The sequence below is a fragment of the Peromyscus maniculatus genome, chromosome 4 (genome assembly GCF_049852395.1).
Source record: "Peromyscus maniculatus bairdii isolate BWxNUB_F1_BW_parent chromosome 4, HU_Pman_BW_mat_3.1, whole genome shotgun sequence".
Lineage (NCBI taxonomy): Eukaryota > Metazoa > Chordata > Mammalia > Rodentia > Cricetidae > Peromyscus > Peromyscus maniculatus.
Window position 1 is genome coordinate 118843842 of NC_134855.1, and position 24983 is coordinate 118868824.

Consider the following 24983-nt stretch of genomic DNA (forward strand, 5'->3'; position numbering starts at 1 on the left):
GGATCATGGTTGCTCAAATAATGGAGATAAATTCTGAGGAATATTCATTAGGCATCATAGCATCTGCTTATACAGCCCTCAAGTGTTGTATAACCCTACTACACCCTTAGGCTACATAGTATAACCTGTGACTCTGAGATACAAACCTGTACAACATGTTGGTATACTGAATATTGTCAGAAATGAAAATCTAAGTATTTATGCATATAAGTTTAGAAAATGTTCAGTAAAATGTTATATAAAAGGTCAAAAACAGTATTCTTGAATAGGGTACATATCAGGATTGGAGATCAGAGGTCTAGAAGTTTCTATGAGTCAGTGAGTGAATGATGAGCAACTATGAAGGTGTGGGACATAATTGTTCACTACTGTGAACTCTGCAAATACTATGCACTTTGGCTCCACTAAACTTAATTATTTTCTTCTTTAAATAATATAACATTAGCTTACTATAATTTTTTTCATTTTATAAATGTTTAATTTTTAAAGTTTGTTGACTCTTTTAGTAATAACATAGATTAAAAATACATGGAGCTATGCAAATATATTTTCTTTCTTTATATTCTAATTCCATAGGCTTTTTCTATGTTTTATTTTACTTTAAAATGTTTCTTTTTTAAAACTGAGACACACATACAATATTAGTTTCTGCCTGAACACATTCAAGAACATAATTATCATTATGTTCCTGCTCCACAGCTTGTATTCCTGGGAAGACCTCAGGGCAACAATATAGTGGAGGCGCCATCTCCTATGATGCCAGAGCTGCCTTCTAGAATGTTTCCTGGGGACCTCCCAGGACTGCTTTATGGTTACTTGTTTTTTTGTGAGAGGTAGTGCACATTAAAATAACAATAAAATATAATAGTAAGCATATTAACTGGTAATATGGTACTTTATTATTATTACCAAGTATTATATATATTACATAATTGCATGTGATACATTTTTCAGAGGCTGGCAGGACAATAGATTTGTTTATGCCAGTGTGGTCACAAACACATGAGTAATGCATTACACTAAGATGTTACAGTGTTTACTACACTACTGTGAAATAGGCATTTTTCAGCTCCATTACAATTTTATGGGATCACTGAGGATATATAGTCCATTGTTGACTGAGGTGTTTGTATGTGGCACATGACTCTGTGTGTGTGTGTGTGTGTGTGTAACCATATACACATTATAGAATGTATGTATAATATGATAATTGCAACCAAAAAACAAGGTGAGATTTCTATGAAAAGTATTTATATGGAGAACTTAGAGGAGATTCTAAAGAATTGCAGAATTTAAGGAATCAGCAATATTACTATTTTTCTTAGCTGTTTTTATTTGCTGCCATAGGACCTGGAATATAATTTGACAAATTCCTATTAAAATATTATTTTTTACCATTAGAAAGTGATTTTTTTGCCTCGAAGTTTTAGGGAAAAATAATTGTCTGATAAAAAATTTTTGATTTTCTGAGTGCTAACCAAACTTGTAGAGATGCACTTGTCTTTTTGTATGTACCTCAGAAAATTGATACTCCTGGTAGTTGTATATAAAATGTGAACTTTATTCTTTATCTGTCTCATTTATCCTAAGAATTTGAACTGTTTGCATTCTCTCCTTTTTTGGTACATTATAGGGGTAGATAGTCCTTCTACAACTCATGCTGGAATTTAATTACCAATAGAACAGTACTAAGAGATGGGAATATTCAGAGGTTATTGTCATGAAGGAACTGTTATTATTGTGAGAGTTTGTAAATTATCAAGAGAGTGGATGAGCAATCATGAGAGTAATTTTTTAAAAATGATTTTGTTATATTGCTTCTGTCTGCCATGTGTACTCATTTGCCTTTGACTTGTCTCAGTTACTTTTCTGTTGCTGTGAAGAGACACCATTAAACAAAGCCACCTATAGACAACATTCATTGGGACTCATGGTTCCAAAGGGAGCATGGCAGCAGGCAAGCAGGCATAGCACTAGAACTGTAGGTGAGAGTTGGATCCACAGGCACAAGACAGAGAGGGAGAGGGGGAGGGAGGGAGGGAGGGAGGGAGGGAGAGAGAGGGAGAGAGAGAGAGAGAGAGAGAGAGAGAGAGAGAGAGAGAGAGAGAGAGAGCCAAAGCCTAGTGTAAGGTCTCCTCCAACAAAGCCACACCTTTTAATCCTTCCCAAACAGTTCCATAAAAACCACCACAAGACTTTAGACTTTAAAACACATGATAATGCAGCATGAAGGCCCTCCCTGGGTATCGACACAGTGATTTTAGATTTCTAAGCTTCCACAACTTGGAACCATATATATATGGTGTGGTGGTATTGTGTTCCCCAAAATATTGTGCACCCTAATAAACTTATCTTGGGTCAGAGAACAGAACAGCCACTAGATACAGAGGCTAGAAAATGGTGGCACTCACACCTTTAATCCTAGCCTTCTGGAGGCATGGATCTCTATGAGTTCAAGGCCACACTGGAAATAGCCAGGCATGATGGCTCATGCCTTTAATCCCAAAAAGTGAGACTTTAATTCCAGGAAGTGAGGGCAGAAAGCAGAAAAGTATTTGAGGCGTGAAGACCAGAAACTAGAAGATTTTGGCTGGTTAAGCTTTTAGGCTTCTAGCAGCAGTTCAGCTGAGACCCATTCTGGATGAGGACATAGAGGCTTCCAGTCTGAGGAAACAGGATCAGCTGAGGAATTGGCAAGGTGAGGTGGCTGTGGCTTGTTCTGCTTCTCTGATCTTCCAGCATTCACCCCAATACCTGGCTCCAGGTTTGATTTTATTAATAAGACTCTTTAAGATTCATGCTACAATATGGTTTTATATATGTGTGTGAGCCATATATATGTATGTGTATATTTCTCGCATATATGCATATATATAGATATATAAGTATATACATATGTGTAATATATGAGCCATATATCTGTATATAGACATATTTAATAAAATCATAGCAGAACCACTTCCAAATCTAGAGATACATGAAATCCAAGTACACAAGGCATTTAGAACAACAAGTATGTGTGTACAGATAAAAACTCCCCATGCTAAAACAAACCAAATACTGGAAGTAACAAGAGAGAAATATCTACTTATGAAGGTAAATTCAGCAGACCTCTCAACAGAAGCTCTAAAATCCAAGAAGCATGCAAATATTTATTTCATGCTCTGAGAATAAATAGCCGAGAAACAGATTTATATAATCCAGAAAATCATCATTTAAAATTGGCGGAGAATTAAAGATCTTCCAAGATAAGCATAAACTAAAGCAATTCATGATTTCTAAGTCAGTACTCCAAAAGACATGTAAACAAATCCTGTCCACAGACAAGAAAAATAATAATACAAACCGAAGAGCTCAAGCAAGAAAAGTTGGTAGGATGAATAATAATGATAGATAGATAGATAGATAGATAGATAGATAGATAGACAGACAGACAGACAGACAGACAGACAGACAGACAGACAGACAGATAGATAGATAGATAGATAGATAGATAGATAGATAGATAGATAAAAATTAGAAAATAATGAAACATGTTCAGCTCAGTTTATGGACAAACTTCTACGATGAATAATGGTGAAAGACAAAAGTAGCACTTGAATCAACTAGGGAAAAACAATAATGATCAATCAGTACTTCTCAGTAATCATCCTAGATGTAAATTCTTTTAACGCCCCAATTAAAAGGTGAAGACTAGCTGATTGGAAAAAATACAGTATCCAAGTTTTTGTTGTCTGCATGTCACTGGCAAACTCACAGAGACTGAAAGTAAAAGGCCAGGAAGTAACATACCAAGCAAGTAGAATCTGAGTGCCTGCAGGACCCACCCCAAATCAGTCACATTATAATTTATAATTAAGATAGTTTATTTCAATGAATATAAATGATAGTTCCTATTTGAATTGTAGAAAGTACTTGTGGTCTAGAAAGATAAAACAAAAGAAGCATCTCTCACACATTAACCAAAATAGCAACAAATAACCCCTGACATACACACACATACAAACATATGGAATAATGAACATAAGATAATTTTATAACAAATAGTCCTGGGAATTCTGATATATTGATGATAAGAGATCCTTAAGGAAATTGACAAATGAGGAAAAAATTAGAGAAGTAATAAAAGTCCAAGCTGTAGAAAAGCTTGCATTTAACTGGTTATGGCGAATATGCCTGTAATCCCAGCATGATGAAGAGTTCCAGACAAACTTGAGACTCCATTGTGAAAATCTGTCTCAAAAAAAAAATAATAATAAAAGACAAAAACAAAAAAAGAAGAAAGAACAACATTCTGTCTTAGAGCTAAAGGACTAATCAAATTCTAAACTGCATAAATGAACAAAAACCCTAATCATATCATAGTGGTGTTTTTCAGAAGTGAAATTAAAGGAAGTGCCTACCTCATTTTCAGGCACAGAGATAGCTAACCTACAAAGGCAGATGACTGAGAAAGCCCACCAGTGTTTTCTGGGAGAGAGTACTGTGCACTCTAACCAGAGTAGATTTAAATAGGGAAGTGATCATGAGCTCAAGTGAGGTGAGGAGGATAACAACCAACTGCGAACATGGATATTTTAACATTTATTAATTCAAAAGCCATGATAATAACATAGCTAGAATGCTAGTTTGGTGTTGGAATAAAGGGTCACTACATTTATTATAAGAAACAATCCATTCAACAATATAATAATTGTAAATGTATGCACTAAATGTTGGTACACCTCAATTTAATAAAACAAATATGATTGTACATGAGGAATAAATAGACCTACATATAACAATAATGAGTAGCTTTAATACCCCACTTTCATCAATATATTTGTCTTAGGTTTCCCATTGCTATGGATATACATCATGACCACAACAATTCTTATAAAGAAAACATTTAATTGGAGCTGGCTTACAGATTCAGAGGTTTAGTCAATTATCATTATGGCAGGAAGCATGATGGTACACAGGCAGACATGGTGCTGGAGAAGAAGTTGAGAATTCTACATCTGAATCAGCAAGCAGCAAAAAGAGAGAGTGAAACTGGGCCTGGATTGAGCTTCTGAAACCTCAAAGTCCACCCACAATGACACACTTCCTCCAACAAGACACACCTACTCCAACAAAGCCACACCTCCTAATAGTTCTGATACCTATGTGCCTGTGGGGGCTATTTTCATTCAAACCACCACAATATTTTTAATTCTGACAAACTCATATCCAACCCAACCAAAAGAGAGGGAAGATATGCATTTTAAAATTAGGGGGAAAGGGAGACAGTGAAATCTAGGATCATTAAAGAGTATATACTCCAAAAAACTGTAACTATCTAGAATTGAATAAATTTCTATTCATATATTACTTATTAAAATTTGAACAATTATAATTAAAAAAGAGATTGATAATAAGCACTTGGTTTGAAGTTACCACTCAATACAAATAAATAAATAAATAAATTCACCAAGGATCAGGTGAATTCACTGTCTAGTTATATCAGATAATTTAAAAATTAAAATAAGTGCTCCTCAAATCCTCTACAAAGTAAGTAGAAGGGGAAGAAATACTTCTAAAATTATTGGAAGACATAACAAAATAAAGAATTTTTTAAAAGATTTATTTATTATGTATACAGTGTTTTGCCTGCATGTGTTCCTGCAGGCCTGAAGAGGACACCAGATCTCATTATAGATGGTTGTCAGCCACCATGTGGTTGCTGGGAACTGAACTCATGACCTCTGGAAGAGCAGCCTCTTAACCTCTGAGCCATATCTCCAGCCCAAAATAAAGATTTTGTAAATCAATTTCCTTGATAAACACAGACATAATTCCCATTAAAATACTTTCAACCAGTCATCAACACATGAAAACGATCATATACCATGATTAAGTTGACTTCATTCTATGGTTGCAAGGACTCTTCAAAATGTGCACTCTAATGATCACAATATAGCAGATATGTAAGTTCAGGAACAAAAATCATGTGATAATCTCAACACATGCAGATATAGCCTTCAAATAAATTCAGCATTCATTTATATTAAAAGCTCAACAAACAAGTGATGAGAATTATACATTACAAAAAGGTCATGTATGACAAATTTAAGGCTGATGTTATACTTAATGGAGGAAAATGGAGGACATTTTCTTTATATCAGAAACAAGACAAGGCTGTCAACTCTTTGTACTCATATTCAACATAGTGCTTAAATCTTAGGCAAGGCTAAGAGAGAAATGGGGACAGAAATAGAAAAGGAAAAGTTTAAAATATCCCTTTCCTTTTTCTTTTTCTTTCTTTCTTTCTTTCTTTCTTTCTTTCTTTCTTTCTTTCTTTCTTTCTTTCTTTTTTTTGTTGTTTTTTTTTTGTTTTGTTTTTTGAGACAGGGTTTCTCTGTGTAGCTTTGTGCCTTTCCTGGAACTCACTCTCTAGCCCAGGCTGGCCTCAAACTTGCAGAGATCTGCCTGGCTCTGCCTCCTGAGTGCTGGGATTAAAAGCGTGCGCCACCACCGCCCAGTGATATCCCTTTTCTTGGCACAGTGCTGTACATAAGCGACACTCAGGATGCCATCAAATCAGAATATTTTTAGATCTAATAAACATTTGCTGTAGTGGGACATAACATCAGGGTACAAATATCAGAAAAATTTCCAACAACAAACTTTTGGAAAAGGAATCAGAAAAATTATTTTATTTATAGAAGACTAAAAATGGAAAAACCAACTAACCAAACAAGCAAATTAAGACAAAAAATGAAAAAGCCTAAGAAGGAGATGGAAGACTGCTACAATAAAAACTATAGAACACTGAAGAAAGAAATTTTAACTAACCAGATAAATGAATGGTTTACATATTCATGGACAAGCTGAATTGATATTGCAAAATATATGCTACTAAAACAATCACAGATTCAAGACAGTCTATATCAATATTCTAATATCAGTCTGTGTAGAAAGAGAAAAAAAAGCCCTCTAAAAATGGAAACACAGTAGATTCTTACTAGCTGTTTCTTACCTGCCAGTTAATGGGATTTAGCACCACTGTGGAATCTGTCTGTGGTCTGTGACAGATTATATGGATTATGTTAATGAGGTGGGAAGACCTATCCTAAATGAATGCAGTACCATCCAATGGACTGGGGTTCAGGACTGAATGAAAAAGAGGAAGCTAGCTGAACGCAAGCTTTCATTGCTCCATGCTGCCTAACTGAGAGTATGTGACCAGCAGCTTCCTGCTTAGGTCACCATGACTGCCCTGACATGATGGACTGTACTCTTGAATACTGAGCCAAAATAAGCCCTTTTTGCCTTAAATTGTCCTTTTTGGGTATTTTTTCCCCTACAATGCTTACAGTAAAGAATAGTCTAAGCAATTTTAGTAACAAAAACATTATGGTACTGACACAGACAGACATACAGATCAGTGGACTAGAATGTGAGACCTTAGTCTAAACCACAGAGCTACAGGTGTCTGGTTCTTGAAAAAGGTGCCAATCACCTATTGGAGAAAGGCAGCCTTTTCTTTTCTTTTCTTTTCTTTTTTCTTTTCTTTTTTTTTAAATCATATTTTTTTTATTTATTTTACAATACTATTCAGTTCTACATAATAGCCACAGATTCCCTTGTTCTCTCCCTCCCTCCCCCCCTCCCCTCCCCCCCAGCACACTCCCCATTCCCACCTTCTCCAGATCAAGGCCCCCCCCTCCCAGGACTGGGATCGACCTGATAGACTCAGTCCAGGCAGGTCCAGTCCCCTTCTCCCAGATTGAGCCAAGCGTCCCTGCATAAGTCCCAGGTTTCAAACAGCTAACTCATGCAACGAGCCCAGGACCTGCTACCACTGCCTAGATGCCTCCCGAACAGATCAATAAACAAACTCAAAGAAAAAAACCACATGATCATCTCACTAGATGCAGAAAAGGCATTTGACAAAATCCAACACCCCTTCATGATAAAAGTCTTGGAGCGATCAGGAATACAGGGAACATACCTAAACATAATAAAGGCAATTTACAGCAAGCCAACAGCCAACATCAAATTAAATGGAGAGAAACTCAAAGCAATTCCACTAAAATCAGGAATGAGGCAAGGCTGTCTGTCCACTCTCCCCATACTTATTCAATATAGTACTTGAAATTCTAGCCAGGGCAATAAGACAACATAAGGAGATTAAGGGGATACAAATTGGAAAGTCAAGCTTTCCCTATTTGCAGATGACATGATAGTATACTTGAGTGACCCCAAAGATTCCACCCAGGAATTGATAAAGCTTATAAACACCTTCAGCAACTTAGCAGGATACAAGATCAACTCAAAAAAATCAGTAGCCCTTCTATATACAATGGACAAAGAAGCTGAGAAGGCAACTAGAGATACATCACCCTTTACAATAGCCACAATGATATAAAATACCTTGGGGTAACACTAACCAAGCAAGTGAAGGACCTATATGACAAGAACTTTAAGTCCCTGAAAAAAGAAATTGAAGAAGATGTCAGAAAATGGAAAGATCTCCCATGCTCATGGATAGGCAGGGTTAACATAGTAAAAATGGCAATCTTACCAAAAGCAATCTACAGATTCAATGCAATCCCCATCAAAATACCAACACAATGCTTCACAGACCTGAAAAGAATAATACTCAACTTCATATGGAAAAACAAAAAACCCAGGATAGCCAAAAGAATCCTGTACAATAAAACAACCTCTGAAAGGCAGCCTTTTCAACACATGGTTCTGGCATAACTGAATATACACACGCAAATGAATAAACTTAGATTGTTATTGTATAATCTGCACAAAAGTCAGTTCAAAATGGATCAAGGACATGAATGTAAGACTTCAAACACAAAAACTGCTAAAGGAAACACAGAAAACAATTCAAAACGTAGTCATAGGAGAAGGACCCCATAACTCAGGAAATAATGACATGAATTAACAAGTAGATAGTGTGAAATTTAAAAAAAAACCTCCTTCCCAGTAAAGGATACAATTGAGAATGTAAAGATGGTCTACAGAACAGGACAGAATGTTTGCCAACTCTCTATCTGACAAATATTTATTCTGCATAATACACAAGTGACAACAAAACACCAAAAGAACAAGTAATCCAATTAAAAATGGGCAGATGAAGTAAATAGATATTCTTAAAGGAAGTACAAATGGCCAATAATTACAGGAAAAAATGTTCAACACCAGCTACCAAATCAAAACTACATTGGGATTTCAATTTAACCTAATCTGAATAGATATCATCAAGAAAACAGCAACATGTGGTGGCACATCTCTTTGATCTCAGCAATTGGGAGGCAGAAACTGGTAGATCTCTGTGAGTTCAAGACCAGCTTGGTCTGCATAGCAAGTTCCATACCGGACAGTGCTTCATAGTCTAATAAGTAAACAAATAGTAAAAAAAAAAAAAAATCAACAAATGCTTATAAGAAGGGGAGAGAAAGGGAAGCCTTATAAACTACTAGTGAGAATATGAATTCATACCACCACTATGGAGACCAGTATGAAGTCTCCTCAAGTAAGAATATCAGAATAATAAAAAAATATCTTTTGTTGTAAGATGAATCTTAAAAGGTCTTATTAATTAAAAAAAGTGACACCAGATATAGGGTAAAAGCTGAAAGATCAAAGAAACAGAAAAAGCCACAGCCAACCTCACCTCGCCAACTCCTCAGCTGATTCTGTTTCCAGGAATTCTCAGACTGAAAGCCTCTGAGTCCTCACCATGAAGGGATCTCAACTGAACTGCTTAAAAGCCTCTAGTTCCCAGTCCTCACACCTTATATATCTTTCTACTTCCTGCCATTACTTCCTGGGATTAAAAGCATGTGCCCTTCCCAAGCAAAGTCATGAGATCTCAAGTGCTGGGATTATAGGTGTGTGCCACCACACCTGGCTCTGTTCCAAGTGTGGCCTTGAACTCACAGAGATCCAGATGGATCTCTGCCTCCCAAGTGATAGGATTAAAGAAATGTATGCCACCACTGTCTGGCCTCTATGTCTAATTTAGTAGCTGTTCTGTTCTCTGACCCCCAGATAAGTTTGTTAGGGTACACAATATATATCAACCACATTCTATCTTCACATCTATGGCATCCCTCTCTCCTAATTCTGTTTTGAGATTCAGAAAATAAATTAGTTTATAGATAGAAAGTTAAAAATGTAGTAAATCATCAGTGTTAATTGGTAATTTGTCTTCCCCTATGAAGAAGGAGCTCCCTCAAGATACATATAGGGAAACATGAGCCTAGACTAGAGACCAGGGAGCATAACATTTGAGGAATTGCTGGGGTTGTTTCTCCCAACCCTCATCCCCATCTTCCTCCCCCTCTTATTTTTAATGACCTCTCTCTCTGCCTACTTCCTAGTTGCTATTGTTTCCCTAGATTCCATCTCTGACTTTGAATTCATTTCATCTCTTGTGCTGGGGTACATACCTACATGAAGTTCTTATATTTGTGATTACTCACGTGGTATCTTTTCCTTCATATCTCAAATCCTCCTGTACTCTCAAGGTGATTGTCAGCTAATACTTTTTTCCCCCAGAGTCATGGGTATTTCCCTCTATTATATAATTTTTGAAACATTTTTTCTTTTCATTTTATGAAGTCATTAGCTTTTTGAAATCACATTATTTTTCATTTATGTATTCCCCAAGATTTGCTATCTAGAATATGATAATCACTCATTACTTTTTCTCATATGTGAGTGTATGAATCCTTTCTAGATGTTATGAACTTTATTCAGGTATTTTTCAAATAAAACTTTGGTAAGTATCCTATCATTCACTGGCTCAAGAAATTATGTCTTATACACAAGTCTAGCATAAGGATTGTCAAACTATGAACTTTAACTGTGTCCAAATCTCATAAAATAGTAAAGTGGGATGAGAACTAGGACTTTCCACCTTCCAGAAAGCACTTCATGTATCCCTGTTTTACCATGTATTCAGAACCTTTTGCATTACCAGTGGTTTCTGAAGTTTGGGACATAAAAACCCAAGCCAAACAGCAACCAAAAAGACTCTATAAAACCCCAGGAGCCTGGCATGGTGGCCTACACCTTTAATTCCAGCACTCAGGAGACAGAGGCAGGCGAAATTCTGTGAGTTTGACATCAGCCTGGTCTACAGAGCAGTTCCAGAATAGCCTGGGCTACACAAAGAAACCCTGTCTCAAAAAAACAACCATAAAAACTCTTTAAAAAACAAAAAGCAGGGATTTGTCTTCATTCTATTTCTGGTGTTTCTTTTTATTCATTTTGGTATATTATTTCATCATTTTCATCCATTTCTAATTTTTTCTTTTGTAGATATTCAGTTATAATCTCAAAGAACAACACTGATGACGGAAGAACAGTGATTATACTGGGTGATAAAGTAGGGTGGGTGATTTTTCTGCACACTGAAGTTGACAGTATTCATCTGGAAGATAAACAGTCACAACAAATCAGACAGAAAAACTGTGTTCCAAGTAGCTTTTCTAGCTCTATGGTGATTGGAGTCATTCTGTGTATTGTGAGGAGCAGTCCAAGTGCTATATAGTGCTCAGAGAAAATTCCTGTCTACTAGCACAATGTGATGGCTGCAGCAGCTTGCCCAGAGCAAAACTGGCTGTAATAAAAACTTCTAGGTTGGAACATAGTGATGTCATTTGTGTTACTGCCTGTCTAAGTTGTCTCTGTGTCATGTCAACCCTAAGTAAACAGATATTAGTTTGGGAGCCTCAGTAAGCTCTGTCATTAGGCATTGCCGAATTACGGCATCAATTTTTTAGAGTGTATCAGCTGAAGACTTGGTGAGCAGTGGAGTCTAGATTTTAAACAGATCAAGGCATTGGGGGTTAAAATGGTTTCCATCTTCTGACTTTGTATTGAACTCACTTTGAGAAATGCCATTCTGTAACACAGTCATTAGTTTTCAAGACTTGGTGAGTTGCTTGGCTTCTGTATTCTGTAACAGTATTAAATAAGGAAAGATATGCTGATCATATCATCATAGTACTCAAGAAAATATGAAAGAAGTCTCAAAGAGAAATGACTATCCCTATCTCATAAATGTTAGGTTCACTTTAGCAAATCACTTGTAGATTTGCTCTAAAAAAACGGCTATACAGAAAGCTGCATACATCTCTACAAATTGTGGTGTGTGTGTGTGTGTGTGTGTGTGTGTGTGTGTGTCTGTCTGTCTGTGTGTGTGTATGTATGTATGTATGTGTGTGTGTATATGTGTGTAGAGTTTTCCCATTTTAAATCCATAGAGTTATCACTGGAAATAGCCTGTGTCTTGGTTTGTAGAAATGTACCTAAAACAAAAACAAAAAACAAAACAAAAACAAAAAAACAAACAAAAAACCAAAAGAAAAGAAAGAATAGGAAAGAAAAAGGTAGGGTATGAGTAATAAAAGTCCGGCCTCTCATCTCAGTGTCCACCCAATGGCTCTTTCTCACATTCTACATTTGTCAGCCTTGAACTAGCATTCTGCCAGCACTGCCCCTGAACTGCCAGTGCCCTTATTTTCCTCATAGTACTCTTCTATAGCATCTTTCTCAAGACCTCCATTTAGAAGTAGCACTTGGAACTTCAGCCATTCTCTTATTTTGTTCTTGAATTATTATTTTTTTTTTTATTGAGCAAAATGAAGAGGATCTAAAACAAACTTTCTTTGATGGAGACCATAGTTGTTGCTTCTTTAAGGTAAGTTTCTGTGTGGCCTTGCTGGACTATTAAAAAAAAAATGAAGCCTCAAGTAATTTCCTTAAAGAAAGGAATGATTTCCTTAGTCATAAAATGAATACAGTATTTTTATTAGGAAAATTTTGAAGTAAGAAAAATATACTGAAAAAAGTGAACCTATTACTGTGCTAATAATCTGTTAGGAATAGTTATATTAGCTCCAAGTGCCCCTTCATTTTTCTAACACTTGGGGCAGTGGGTAAATGAAAATGCTCATACTTTGTGCTTGTTTTCTGGGCAATATTTTAGGTAATACCTATTAAATGACTTATTTAGCACTTTTGCCCAAGAACCTGAAATGTTGAGTGTCTATCATGACTCATTAAACTCTATTTATTCCAATAGAGTTTATGTATACAGCTAGTAACTATGGTGGTATTGTGTTCCCAGAAATATTGTGCACCCTAATAAACTTATCTGGGGTCAGAGACAGAACAGCCACAATATTAAACATAGAGGATAGGCAGTCATAGCACACACCTTTAATCCCAGCACTTGGGAGGCAGAGCTAGGCAGAAATCCATGTGTTCAAGGATACAGCCAAGCATGGTGACTCATGCCTTTAATCCCAGAAAGCGAGCTTTTAATCCCAGGGAGTGATGGTAGAAGGCAGAAAGATATATAAGGTGCGAGGACCAGGAACTAGAAGCATTTGGCCTTGTTAAGCATTTGGCCTGGTTAAGCATTCAGGCTTTTGAGCAGCAGTTCAGCTGAGACCCATTCTGGATGAAGACTAAGAGGCTTCCAGTCTGAGGAAACAAGACCAGCTGAGGATCTGGCAAGGTGAGGTAGCTGTGGCTTGTTCTGCTTCTCTGATCTTCCAGCTTCACCCAAATACCTGGCTCAGCTTTGATTTTATTAAAAAGAACTTTTAAGATTCATGCTACAAGTAACTCTCTACCTAAAAATTGCCAAGGACTGGCTAATTATTTCCTTGTTTTACCTAATGATTTCACTGTACTATGTATGTATGTATGTATGTATGTATGTATGTATGTATGTATGTATTACAGCTTAAGATCCAAAGATATATGTCAACAAAAACAGGTAGACTTCTTGATTCACTAGCTCATGAAATTCCTAATTATCTATACTGAAAAAAAAATGTACATTTGCTGTGCTGTAGTTAGTATGCATGTTTCATTCAGTGGATACTGTTTTTCGTTTCACTGCACTCAAATTTCTTTTTGTGTGTGTGTTCTGCTAGATTTTAGGTGTCTCATGTATATAGTTTGTTCATGTTTTAGGAGTATGTTTTAGGGTATAAGTTGTTCATGTAAGAGGTATGTTTTGGGATATGGGTTGTTCATTTATGGGATATGTTTTGGAGTATAGGTTATTCATGTATAGGGTATGTTTTGGGTATAGATTTGGGGTTGTGAAAGAACAGAATCTTGTTTCTTTTTATCTTTTATTTTCAAAAATTCAAGTTCACATATGTGATAATTTTACACAAACTGTGTTTTCTTTTTCAATACTAATGTTCAAAAAGATAAAGAAAAAAGAATGGTTGTACCCTTTTAATTATTTTTGTAATCAATTTGTTATTTGAATATTCTTAAACATTTTTTAGCCACTTAGTCATGACAGTAGCATTATAAGTAACTACAATACACCTTTCAAAGAACCAAAATTCCTGGCCACCCTTGTCACTATACCCTGATGTCCTCTGGCCTAGTAACATAATTATGTGTGCCTTTGCTAATGGTGCTCATGCTTCTGCTGGTCACTCTCATCTTTCCCATGATTTTTATATCTAAGAAGATTGTTCTTCAATTAACTTTCACATGCTGTTACATGACTTACATTTTAACATAAGCTCAGTTGTCTCTCAGTTATTTGGACTGAGAAATAGTAACATATTTGTGACTAAAAAATCATTTTGACATTCCTGTATACATAACATAAATGTCTATAAGAACCATTCTTTTAGGTGGATATGATCACTAGGTTTTCCCTGGATCTCTAGTTGGACAAAGCTTCAGCTTGCTGAGGAATTCTAAGCCTGCCTACCTGCAGGAGTCACTGGGAAGCTGAATATGCACAAAGATCAAGGCCCCACCCAGGACTTGCTAGGTCACAATCTCTGAATAATTTGTATCACCAGGTAAGCCTAGGAAACTTGAAACCAATGAGGTGACATGTAGAGCCTGATGATTTGTTATGGAATTTTGCTGTATAGAAAAGATTCATGGATGTATTGAGTTGATAATATTTATTTGTTTCTAATGCTGCTAAAATAAAAAAGCAGAAGGCTGGGCATGCTGGTGGCCATCTTTAATCCCAGAATTTTAGAGGCAGAGGCAGAGGCAGGGGCAGGGGCAGGGGCAGGGGCAGAGGCAGAGGCAGAGGCAAAGAGATCTCTGTGAGTTTCAGGTCAGCTTGGTCTACATTTGAGTTCCAGGAGAGCCAGAGCACCATAGAGAGACCCTGTATCAACAAACAAACAAACAGCAGAAGCAGCTGGGTGTGGTGGCTCCTATATTTAATACCAACATTCAGGAGACAAGTAACAGAGGTAGGCAGATCTCTGTGAGTTTATGTAGCTGAGAATTTTCCTGTGTCCTGCCTGGCCTGTGGTCAGAACAAATCTCTCTCACCTGCCAGTCCTGCAGACACTCGGACCCAAGTAAACACACAGAGGCTTATATTATTTATGAACTGTATGTCCATTAGCTCAAGCTTATTACTGACTCGCTCTTACACTTATATTAACCCACAATTCTTGTTTATGTTTAGCCACGGGGCTTGATACCTTTTCTCAGTTCTGCCTTCACATCTTGCTTCCTCTGTGTCTGGCTGGCGACTCCTGACTCAGCTTGCTCTTCCCAGAATTCTCCTTGTCTGCTTATCCCTTCTATACTTCCTGCCTTGCTACTGGCCAATCACCATTTTATTTATCAACCATTCAGAGCAACACATTCACAGCATACAGAGTGGTATCACCCATCAATTTTGAGTTTGAGGTCAGCCTAGTTTACTTAGCAGTGTTTCCAGGCCAGCCAGGGCAATATAGTGAGACACTGTCTCAAACAAATAACAAACAATTGGAGCAGAAAAGAAAATTGCTCTGATGTAAATAAGTTCACCTTGTAATGAGACCTCAAGTAAAGTGACATCAAAATGAATATTTTGAGCATTTGCTATGTTCAAAACATTATCTTAATGTGTTTTACATATTTACTAACATTAATATAGATAATAGTTAACAAGTGAAAAATACTGGATTTGAACCTAAGAAATCAGTTTTCAGAATCAGCAGAATGAATCTCTGCAATGTGTTGCATATAGCCACCAATATACCACACAGTTGTTGGGACCATGCCAAGTGCTTAGTGTAATTTTAACTCATTTGCCAATATTATACACTAAGATGAAAAGAGGTGGATTCGTAAGTGTTAAGTTGTTTCTCCAACTTGTCCTGCTGGTAAGTGGCAGTGCATTTTCTGATATCTGTCCTCCTGTGTTTTACACAATATGAGCAGTCCTGCAAAGGGATCTTCTGGAAGGCAGCTGTGTCATACTGTAGTGTCTACATTTAAAATCTATTTTAAAACACTGTACTATCTACACTGAATTTTACAAGTCAATCTAAAATAGACTACAGAATTCATTGTCCCAGAAATATTTTGAAGGAATAAATTGGTCACTCTGTTATCTGCCATGGGCCAGCTGAAAGGGAGAAAGAAAAGGATTAACATACTTGTGGAGAATTTTTCATCCTGTATTTCTTTATCTTTAAGGGTAGCATAGTTGTTGAATATGTATGCATTTTCTGATCTTTTAGTGAGAGGTTATGCTTTGTTTTGTTCATGCATTACATATTCTACATATGCTTTGTCACAGTTTTTTCCTTTAATTTAAAAATGCTTTATCAATTTACTCTCACATATTTACTTGCAACATAGTTGGAACTGTCTCTCCATTTCCTTCCAACTTGGCCCCAAATGCAGGTGAAGGGTTAGTTGGTTTACTGGCCCTCCTGCTTCCTCTAGGTCTGGGACTTCTAAGGAAAGGAGAAACTAGAGATGAGAATGTAAAATTTCTCTGCAGAGGTGAAAATGCTTAATGTGCTTGTGAACTAATGCATTTCTCCTAGGTAAGATTATTGTACTCTAATAAATGTTGAAACCTAGTTTTCTTTCTTAGGCCTGAACTTTAAAAAAAATGTTAACATTCCTAGAGATTCGTTGTTTTCAGGGTTGAAATAGATCAGGGCCTCATCTTAGACAAGCACTCTAAACACTAAGCTACATTCCCAGTTTGGAGGAACTTTTTTCATTTTTGGAGAAAAATGCTAACTAAAGTCTTCTGGTTAGACCAGCAACAGATGAACATGAGCATAAAACAAGAGATTATATCCTTTACCACCACCACTACCCTGATGCCAAGGACATGTTGATGGGGGTTCACAACTGGAAGAGAACACCAGTTTGCTGTTGAACTTAAACCGAAGACTAGAGTCAGTGAAACATGTACCTGACTGTTAATATTCTTTCACTCCCAATAAAACTAATCCTAGCAGCAGGAGATAATTCCTCTGAAATACTGTCTCTGGCATATTAACTCTGTGGCTTTGGTTTAACAAGTAGCCATCTACATAGGTTTTCTTTTCTTAGCAACAACAGAAATACCCAGATTTCACAAAAAGCAAAGAATGTTTTTTGTTTTGTTTGTTTTACCATTCTAAAAGTTTTCCAGTAGTGAATCTGTAGAAAGAAATCATTACTCCTTCTCCTTTTTGACATTCCCACTCATGCTTTTATCGGAAGTTGTACAGTGCGCAGAAGCCCGTGTTGGGGGAAGAGAGGGGCAGATGCCACTGCTAGCAGTTGACTCTGTAAAATCATTGGATGGTGTGGGGGCAGGACAGAGTGTAGTCTGTTAGTCTTTTTTCTCTACTTTCCCTTTTTATCACCCTATATTCCAATATCTGTTTGGACCCGGGGAAATATCCCTATATCATCAAAGGTAGAATAAAATTCATTGAGCGCTTATTACGATCCAAGAATGAGTTAAATGTTCTGCTTAAAGTATATAAATTATTCCTAACACTTAGAGAGACATGATTATTATCCAGTTTCCTAGAAGTTAAAACTGTGGCTTAGAGAGGTTGGCCAAAGTGCACAAAGCCATATCCCAAGTAAATGGCAGAAACTGGATGTGAACTCAGGTCTGTCTAATTAGACAAAACAATGCTGTTACTCATCGTCTCCAATATCAAGTGTTCATATGACTTATTGGAATGCTAGGTGTGTTGTTGTACACACTTGGGATAAGTGTAAATTTATGCAGCATGTTACCAGGGAGAGAGCAGCAGAGGGGGAAAAAGACAAGAAGCATCAAGTTGGGATGCCTGCATTTAGAATCAACTTGTTTGCTGGAAATTTTAATTTTACTGTATATGGAATGTGATATTGGAGGTTACATCATGCAATTGAACTTAGTTTCTTTTGTGAAGTAAGAATGAAGCAAGCAATGCATGTGAGATATTTAGTAAATGGTCTTCATTAATTCTGGTGGCAACTATAGAATAGTTTACATTTTAAAAAGAAATTTCCTAAAAGTTGTCTCAGATGTTACTATTAGGCAAGTTAAGTTCATTCATCCCCTTCATTCTTCCACCTGTTGACTTAGGCCAAGTGTGAAGTTCATTCATCCTTTAGAAAATAACAATAGGGTAGCGTTTAACTCATGTTGTAAGTACTATGAACTTCTAGTTAGCTCAGTAGTTAGATACATGCTGTAAACCATAGATTATATACTTTTTTTCTAATATGTACCTTTCAAAAATCCAGTAGTTATAATTTAAATACATTTTCCCATACTTTCCACAAAAACATCTTAAAAATTTGGTAGTTGATTTATATTACTACCATTGGTGAAATGTCTTCTAGCTTGAGGTTCTATGACATGTTGTAACGGTGTGAAGCAAATGTCAGTCTCTAATATTTCCTATCTCTATATATGTCTAGAAAATAGTCTCTGGATAAGGCATTTCAGTAATTCAAATTTCAAAAACATTATGGAATAATTGGCATTCTTCATTTTTGTTTTCAGCAATAGTGCTCTTACAGTTGCTATGTCTGGTTTTTAACACTAAGCCTGGGGGAAGCTTCAGATAATGACACTGCTCTTGTTATGTGAGAGCTTTGTTGCAGGGAATGCAGACATTAAGGTCTGCTTCCCAAGTCCGAGTTAAAAGAAGGCAAGTGTGATTGGAAACACTGAGGTAGTTTGTAGCCGCAGACCAAGTGACTAAAGTCGTCACTCTGAGATCTATGAAGTATGAGAGAGGTTTACCTTAGCCCACCAAATGTTTCAAGATACAATCCTCAAACTGACTTCAAGTAACAGTAACAGCATTTCCTCCCTTAACTCAAACTCCCTTTTAAAGGTATTGCAATGTCTCTACTCATGTTTATTTAAGAGAGTAGTCAGGAGCTCAAGATTTAGGACCAGACAAATCCTTATTCTCTTACCTACTAATTATGGAAGTGTAATAAGGATTCCACTATAACTAGAATATATACTGAACATCTTTTCCCACCTCTCTGTTCACCACCATGCATGTATTTTTCCTTCCTTCTTCCTCCCCCCACCTTTATTTGCCTCCCCTCTCTTCTTCCTCCTCTCCCACCTAGATTCCTCATCTCCTGTTCTCATTCTCACCTCCCATTCCTTTTTCCTTCCTCACCTCCCTCTATTCCTTCTGGTCCTCCCCTCTTTTTCCTCCCATTCTTTTCTCTTCCTTTCTTCCTCTTCCTTGTGCTGTCTTGTCAAATCCTCAGAGGATTTCATTTGCACCAGCATGAGGTCCCAATCTCTTTTCTCAGGCTTCTTTGCTGATCTCCTGTTTTACTTACTGTGAACTTCTCTGACATTTTTTCAGTCATTAAACACTCTAAGCTCATGCTCCACATGAAGTTTTTAAAAGGTTTTCTGTGCTCAGAATACTATTTACCTCCCATTCACCTGCTGTCTGTCTGTCTGTCTGTCTGTCTGTCTGTCTCTCTGTCTCTCCCCTTCCCCTCCCCTCCCCTCTTCTCCTTCCCTCTCCTCTTAAGTCTTAGGCTTTTCCTCAAGTATACAATATAGATTCTCCAGTCACATTCACTCATAATAGTGATTTCCAAAGCACCTTCCATACACTTTCACTTTATATGCATTAGGCGTTTGCTTAATATATGAATTTCTGCCCTTTCCCCTAGTAGAAGATCTACATTTTTTTTTGTTTTTTTTTTGTTTTTTTTGTTTTTGTGTACCCAGCCCTAGACATAGTTATTGAGGAGGTACTTAGTACATCCCCATTAATGTTGAATGAAGACATATTTCTAGAACTTTTTTAAAGCCAGAGTTTGCTCATCTGAAAAACAAGAACAAAAATTATGTGTAGATTTATTGTATAAGGCATTAAAATATATTTGACAGAATTCTTAGCAAAAGGTGCTGTCATCATCAGCAGAAACATAATCAAACAATGCTTATGCCCAATCTATGTGTAAGATATCACTAATATTTATAAAAAGACACTTTAATAAGAGACCTTTGCTAGACTTTTGTGTTACCCAGACTTCCCTGGATGTATATTTTAACACTTATCCCCAGCTCAAGGATATATAAATGAGAACTTTGATCAGTGATGGGAACTGGCTTCAGCTTTGCAGTGTCGAAATTGCCCAAGCTCCAGTATACATTCAACAGGGTAATTACTTCGGGGAGTAATTGTCTAGACAGTCTTCCCTCCCCTCTAGCCAACTGGCATAGAAAACCAAGTACTGCTTTTGTGTGTGCACACAATCAGGCTGTAAAATCCTATTATCCCCTATTTCCACACCCCTGTGGCTGCTTGCTTCCTTCTGAAGCCTCTAGTGCGGGTGGGGGAGGAAGAAGAAAAGAAAGAGAAGAAAAGAAAAAAAGGAAAACTCTTCTGGCAACACTAAAGTTTATTTCCAACCTCATTGTGCCTGTGTAATATAAAAGTAAGGAATGGGCGCACATCTGTGACTTGCACATACCTTCAGCCAGAGTCCCATGATCCTTAGGGGAAAGCCCAGGAAAGTTCTTGTGGGCAGAAATACTTCTGTGTGGGGTTGGGAATACAGTTGGATTTAGTTCTGTTCTCATGTTCACAAAACAGAGCAAGATCAACTTTCTTCTTTGGGTCGTCTGTTGGGAATGCACACGCTGCTTAGGAGTCGCTGCTGACTTCTCCTTTGTAACTGATCCCCAGCCGCAGACACTGTGCCCAGCCCAGCTCTCCTTCTTGGTTCATGCCCATTTCCTTGTCTAGCCTTTCTCCTGCCTGCTTCCACTGGTTCTATGTCAATCTTATCTTTTTTTCGGGGGGGGGGGGGGGGGGAGGTGGTCTAGTTTCCCAGGTGACTGAAATTTTTTTTAACATTCTTTCTGCAGCCTTGACTAATTGACATCTGTTCCCTGAGGATAACACCTCCTCTGTTATTTGCCACATCTCTCACTACCACTGTGTAATGACACTAGAGGGCTGGAGTTAAGAGTATCGAATGTAGGCAGCTTATGTGAAAGAATTTCTCCAGAATCTTGAATGGTCTGTTTTTGTCATTGTTCGTTCTTTTGTTGTCCATGCCTTACCTAATTCCATCACCTTCTCCATTCTCTTTATCTTTGGGACATATCCTCATCTTCAGATTGGATCCAGATCTCAACATTATACCCGTGTTTCACCTTCCTCTGAGTGACTGACTTGTCCTTGTTAGACTCTTCCCCAGATTGCAGTTTCTCCATCACGACCTTGTACCTTGATCTAAGTCACATTCATGACTTGGGTCCCATCTCTTGAACTTATCAATTTTCTTTTCTATTTGCTTGTCCTCACTGTAAATTCTGATCTCTACATCTCTGTCCCCTCTCCCTGAGCTCAACAAATCTCTTTACTGGCATTTGGTTCCCTTAAAAAAAAATCCACCTTGCCCTCCCACTGACCTACCAAAACCCTTACTCCTAGCTATTTAGAAGCATTATCCTAATCATTGTTTTTATTTTCTTCATCTCTCATTAACTTAATACGCTAGAAGCCTGTGGGCTATTTACTCTGCAAATATTGCTTTGGTACTGGGGGGGATGGGGCGGGCTCTTTTCCCATATTCGGTTCTATCTTCTAATATCTAATGGCACAGCTACATTATTTACATCCTCTTTAAAATAATTCTAGTTCCTTGACTTCATGTTTTCTTTCCATGGTTATATTTCTCCTCTGTAACCTTTCTTCTTTCTTTCCCCTTCTTTCTTTCTCCTGTGTGTATGTGAGTTGTGTTTGTACATGTGTATTGTTCATGCTAGTGAATGTGCAAGTGCTTGTCCCTGTGCACTGGGATGTAGAGGCCAGAGGAAGGTGTCAGATGCCTTCCTCTATCACTGCTCAGCCTTGGTCCTTTAAAAAGGGCCTCTCACCGAAGCAGAAGCTTGTCACTTTGACTAGGCTGGCTAGCCAGCCAGCTCTTGGGATCTGGAATTTACGAGTCTGTCCCAGGGCTTCAGTTACAGGCACTTGCATCCATGCCAAGCTTTTTATATGGGCACGAGAGATTTGAACTCAGGTGCTCGTGCTTGCAAAATTAGTATTCTTAGTCACTGCCACTTTCCTAGCTTCCCTTTTTTCTTTTGTTTACTCTTTGGCTTAATTATCTTTTCTTTTCCATCCTTACAGAAAAGATGTTTTTTTGTTCCGTCTCTGGCATCTCTGCTGCCTTCCTGTGGGCTGTCTCATCTACCCTCTAAACTTTAATAGCAACCTCCTTTTAAATAGGCTCCTTTTCCCAATGCTGACCATTTGCCTCTTGACCTTACTGTCTTTCTTCTTATAGATATTACCAGAGCACTAACATAAAAATACTTTGAACTTAAGGTGATTTTAATTGATCATCTGAGCTGCTCTTGAGGGTTAAAGAGAACAATATTAATAATCAGAAAACAAATCTGTGCTGTGCATAATGAACCATTCACACAAAAGTCCTGAAACTCTCATCACCAACATTGTCTTTCATCTTCCCGAACTGTCTTGCCAACATTTCACTGACTTGCGCTGAACAGTCTGTCCTTTACAGCATTGTACTCTGTTGTCTTTCTTATTAGACCTCTGTTTTCACCCTGCTCCAGCACTATTGTACCAATGTGTCTGCTCCTCGTTTTTTGCTACTCATCTACAATAGCCTCTATTTCCACCAAATGTTCTTCAAGTGCATTGACTTTTTACATGCTTGCTTAAAAACCATGGCCCCAAACCATCAGGGCAGATGTCATAACTTGGAATTCAACACCTACCCCACAAAGCCTGGCATAATAAACTAACCACCTAATGAGCAGAAAGCAACAACCAAAATCCAGACTTTCAGTTGACCTTCTTCAGAGTGTATTTTCTCTACACCGTTAGCTTTTCTCCAAATACCTCCTAAATCAGTGACTGCAGTCCTCACCCACACCCATCTTCACCTGAGAGATCTTAATTCACTCAGTCTGCCCTGAGGCATGGTTGTCTTAATAAAATCACTCCCACTTGATTCTGACCCATGTCTAGGTTCAGGGCTCTTGACTGTTTCATCTCTGTGGTTTTGTTCATCACTTTCCATGGCAAACATACACTTTTCTTGCTTTCATGTTACATTCCTTCAATCCCGAGCCCTAGTTTTACCTTCTTCAAGAGGCCTTATCTGATCTCTTCAAAATATATAGTTGTTTTCTTTCTATATATTGAAAAATAATAAACCTTTACATTATGTGTCTTTTAATCTATAAGCAGCACACTTGACAGCAGTCTTTGTTTATAATATAGAAGCTACTCAATAAAAGGCTTTAGGTTATAGAATACTTTTACATTCTTAAAGTGGTCAAACATGAGTTACTTTTCTTTTTCTAATTGAACCATAAATCTCCATCCAAAAGGTACAGTAGTTGCAATTTAAAGATGGTGCTAAATAAGCATTTACTATCTTGCTTAGGAGAAAGGAATATTGAACATCACTATCGTTTTCAACAACAGATGAGCTCCTATTCAAATAATTCAGCAGTAGATGGATTCCTTCAACACCCACCCTCTAAGGAGCTTTAGAGCATCAACAGATCTATAGGGATTCCTCATGGAACTGTCTTGCTGCATCAAGCCATAAAATGTGCTTCAGTCAGAAACTGTGGTTAGGAGAGCATTGTTTTTTACTAGTTTTCCTGAGCCAGGAGAATACTTTTAATAAGTCAGCCTGCTGACAGGCAATGTTGTGTTTAATGGGGAGCCAGAGTTGGTACAGTAATTTCATGCAGTTATAAGTTATTGCATCTAAAATAATTTCTGATTTTTTTGTCAAATATTTGACAAGGGAGTGATTTTTTCTTTATAATTTTTTCTAGCTAAGTTATGTTCTTGTTAGATCTATATAGTCTATGTATTCACGATTGAAATTATTTTGTTCCTATTATTTTACTAGTACTTGACTCAGAACTTAGTTTTACTAGCAAAAAACGGGGTGGACATTTCATACAGGGCTTTTAGAAGTGCATGCATAATTTGTTAATCTCTTGCCTTTGAAAGTGGAGGCTGAAGCTAAGTAAATAATAAACTTTTAACTACTTGGTGCTGTGCATTTTTTAATGTAGAACATGTTTGGATTTATTTTAGATGAAATAATAAGAAGGGGTATATTGTCAGGTGGTGGTGGCACACACCTTTAATCCCAGCAGTTGGGAAGCAGAGCCACCCTGGTCTACAGAGTAAGATCCACAATAGGCACCAAAACTGCACAGAGAAACCCTGTCTCAAAAACAACAACAATAACAAAAAAGAGTGTACTAAAATGTACATAAAATTTTCTGTGCTTATCTAAGTTTTATTAATTGGAAAATAGTTGATATAATCCATTTTTTCACTTTTTATAAGCCATAGGTTTATTGGGACTTTATAAACTACCTAGTTCTTTCTCTGACTTCAGCAGAACTGTAGTTGAACCCTTCAAAACTTTGAGAAGCTAAGTCAAACTTCCTTTAGAAAATGTTCCCCATATTTAGTGTTAAATATACTTTCCAGCCATTCATAGAAAATGAGCATCCTCTATAGCAGGAAGTCAAAAGATAAATTGTTGGGTAACAATTTGAAGATGTCGAGTAAGAATAAAGGTTCCAGAGTTGTTTGTAGATCAACCGGGAGCAGTGGTATCTAGCAAACCTTTGGGAATACTGAAGATTTCCTTGACCAGAACAGCAGGAGCGAATGCAGGAATCTTGCCGC

The 24983-nt window shown here is 37.3% G+C and overlaps 1 protein-coding gene across 5 annotated transcripts in view; it reads left to right on the plus strand.

Annotated features, from left to right (window-relative positions):
- Macrod2 (mono-ADP ribosylhydrolase 2) overlaps positions 1-24983 on the plus strand; it is a 1982629-nt gene that overhangs the window by 265573 nt on the left and 1692073 nt on the right. Inside the window, exon 4 of one of the 5 annotated variants that reach the window (XM_076570747.1) lies at positions 11308-12058. The exons of the other annotated variants lie outside the window; for them this stretch is intronic. Coding sequence (XP_076426862.1) covers positions 11308-11321 — 14 coding nt within the window. The 3' untranslated portion in view covers positions 11322-12058. Of the gene's footprint in view, positions 1-11307; positions 12059-24983 lie in introns of those variants that run through there. 5 annotated transcript variants of the gene reach the window in all.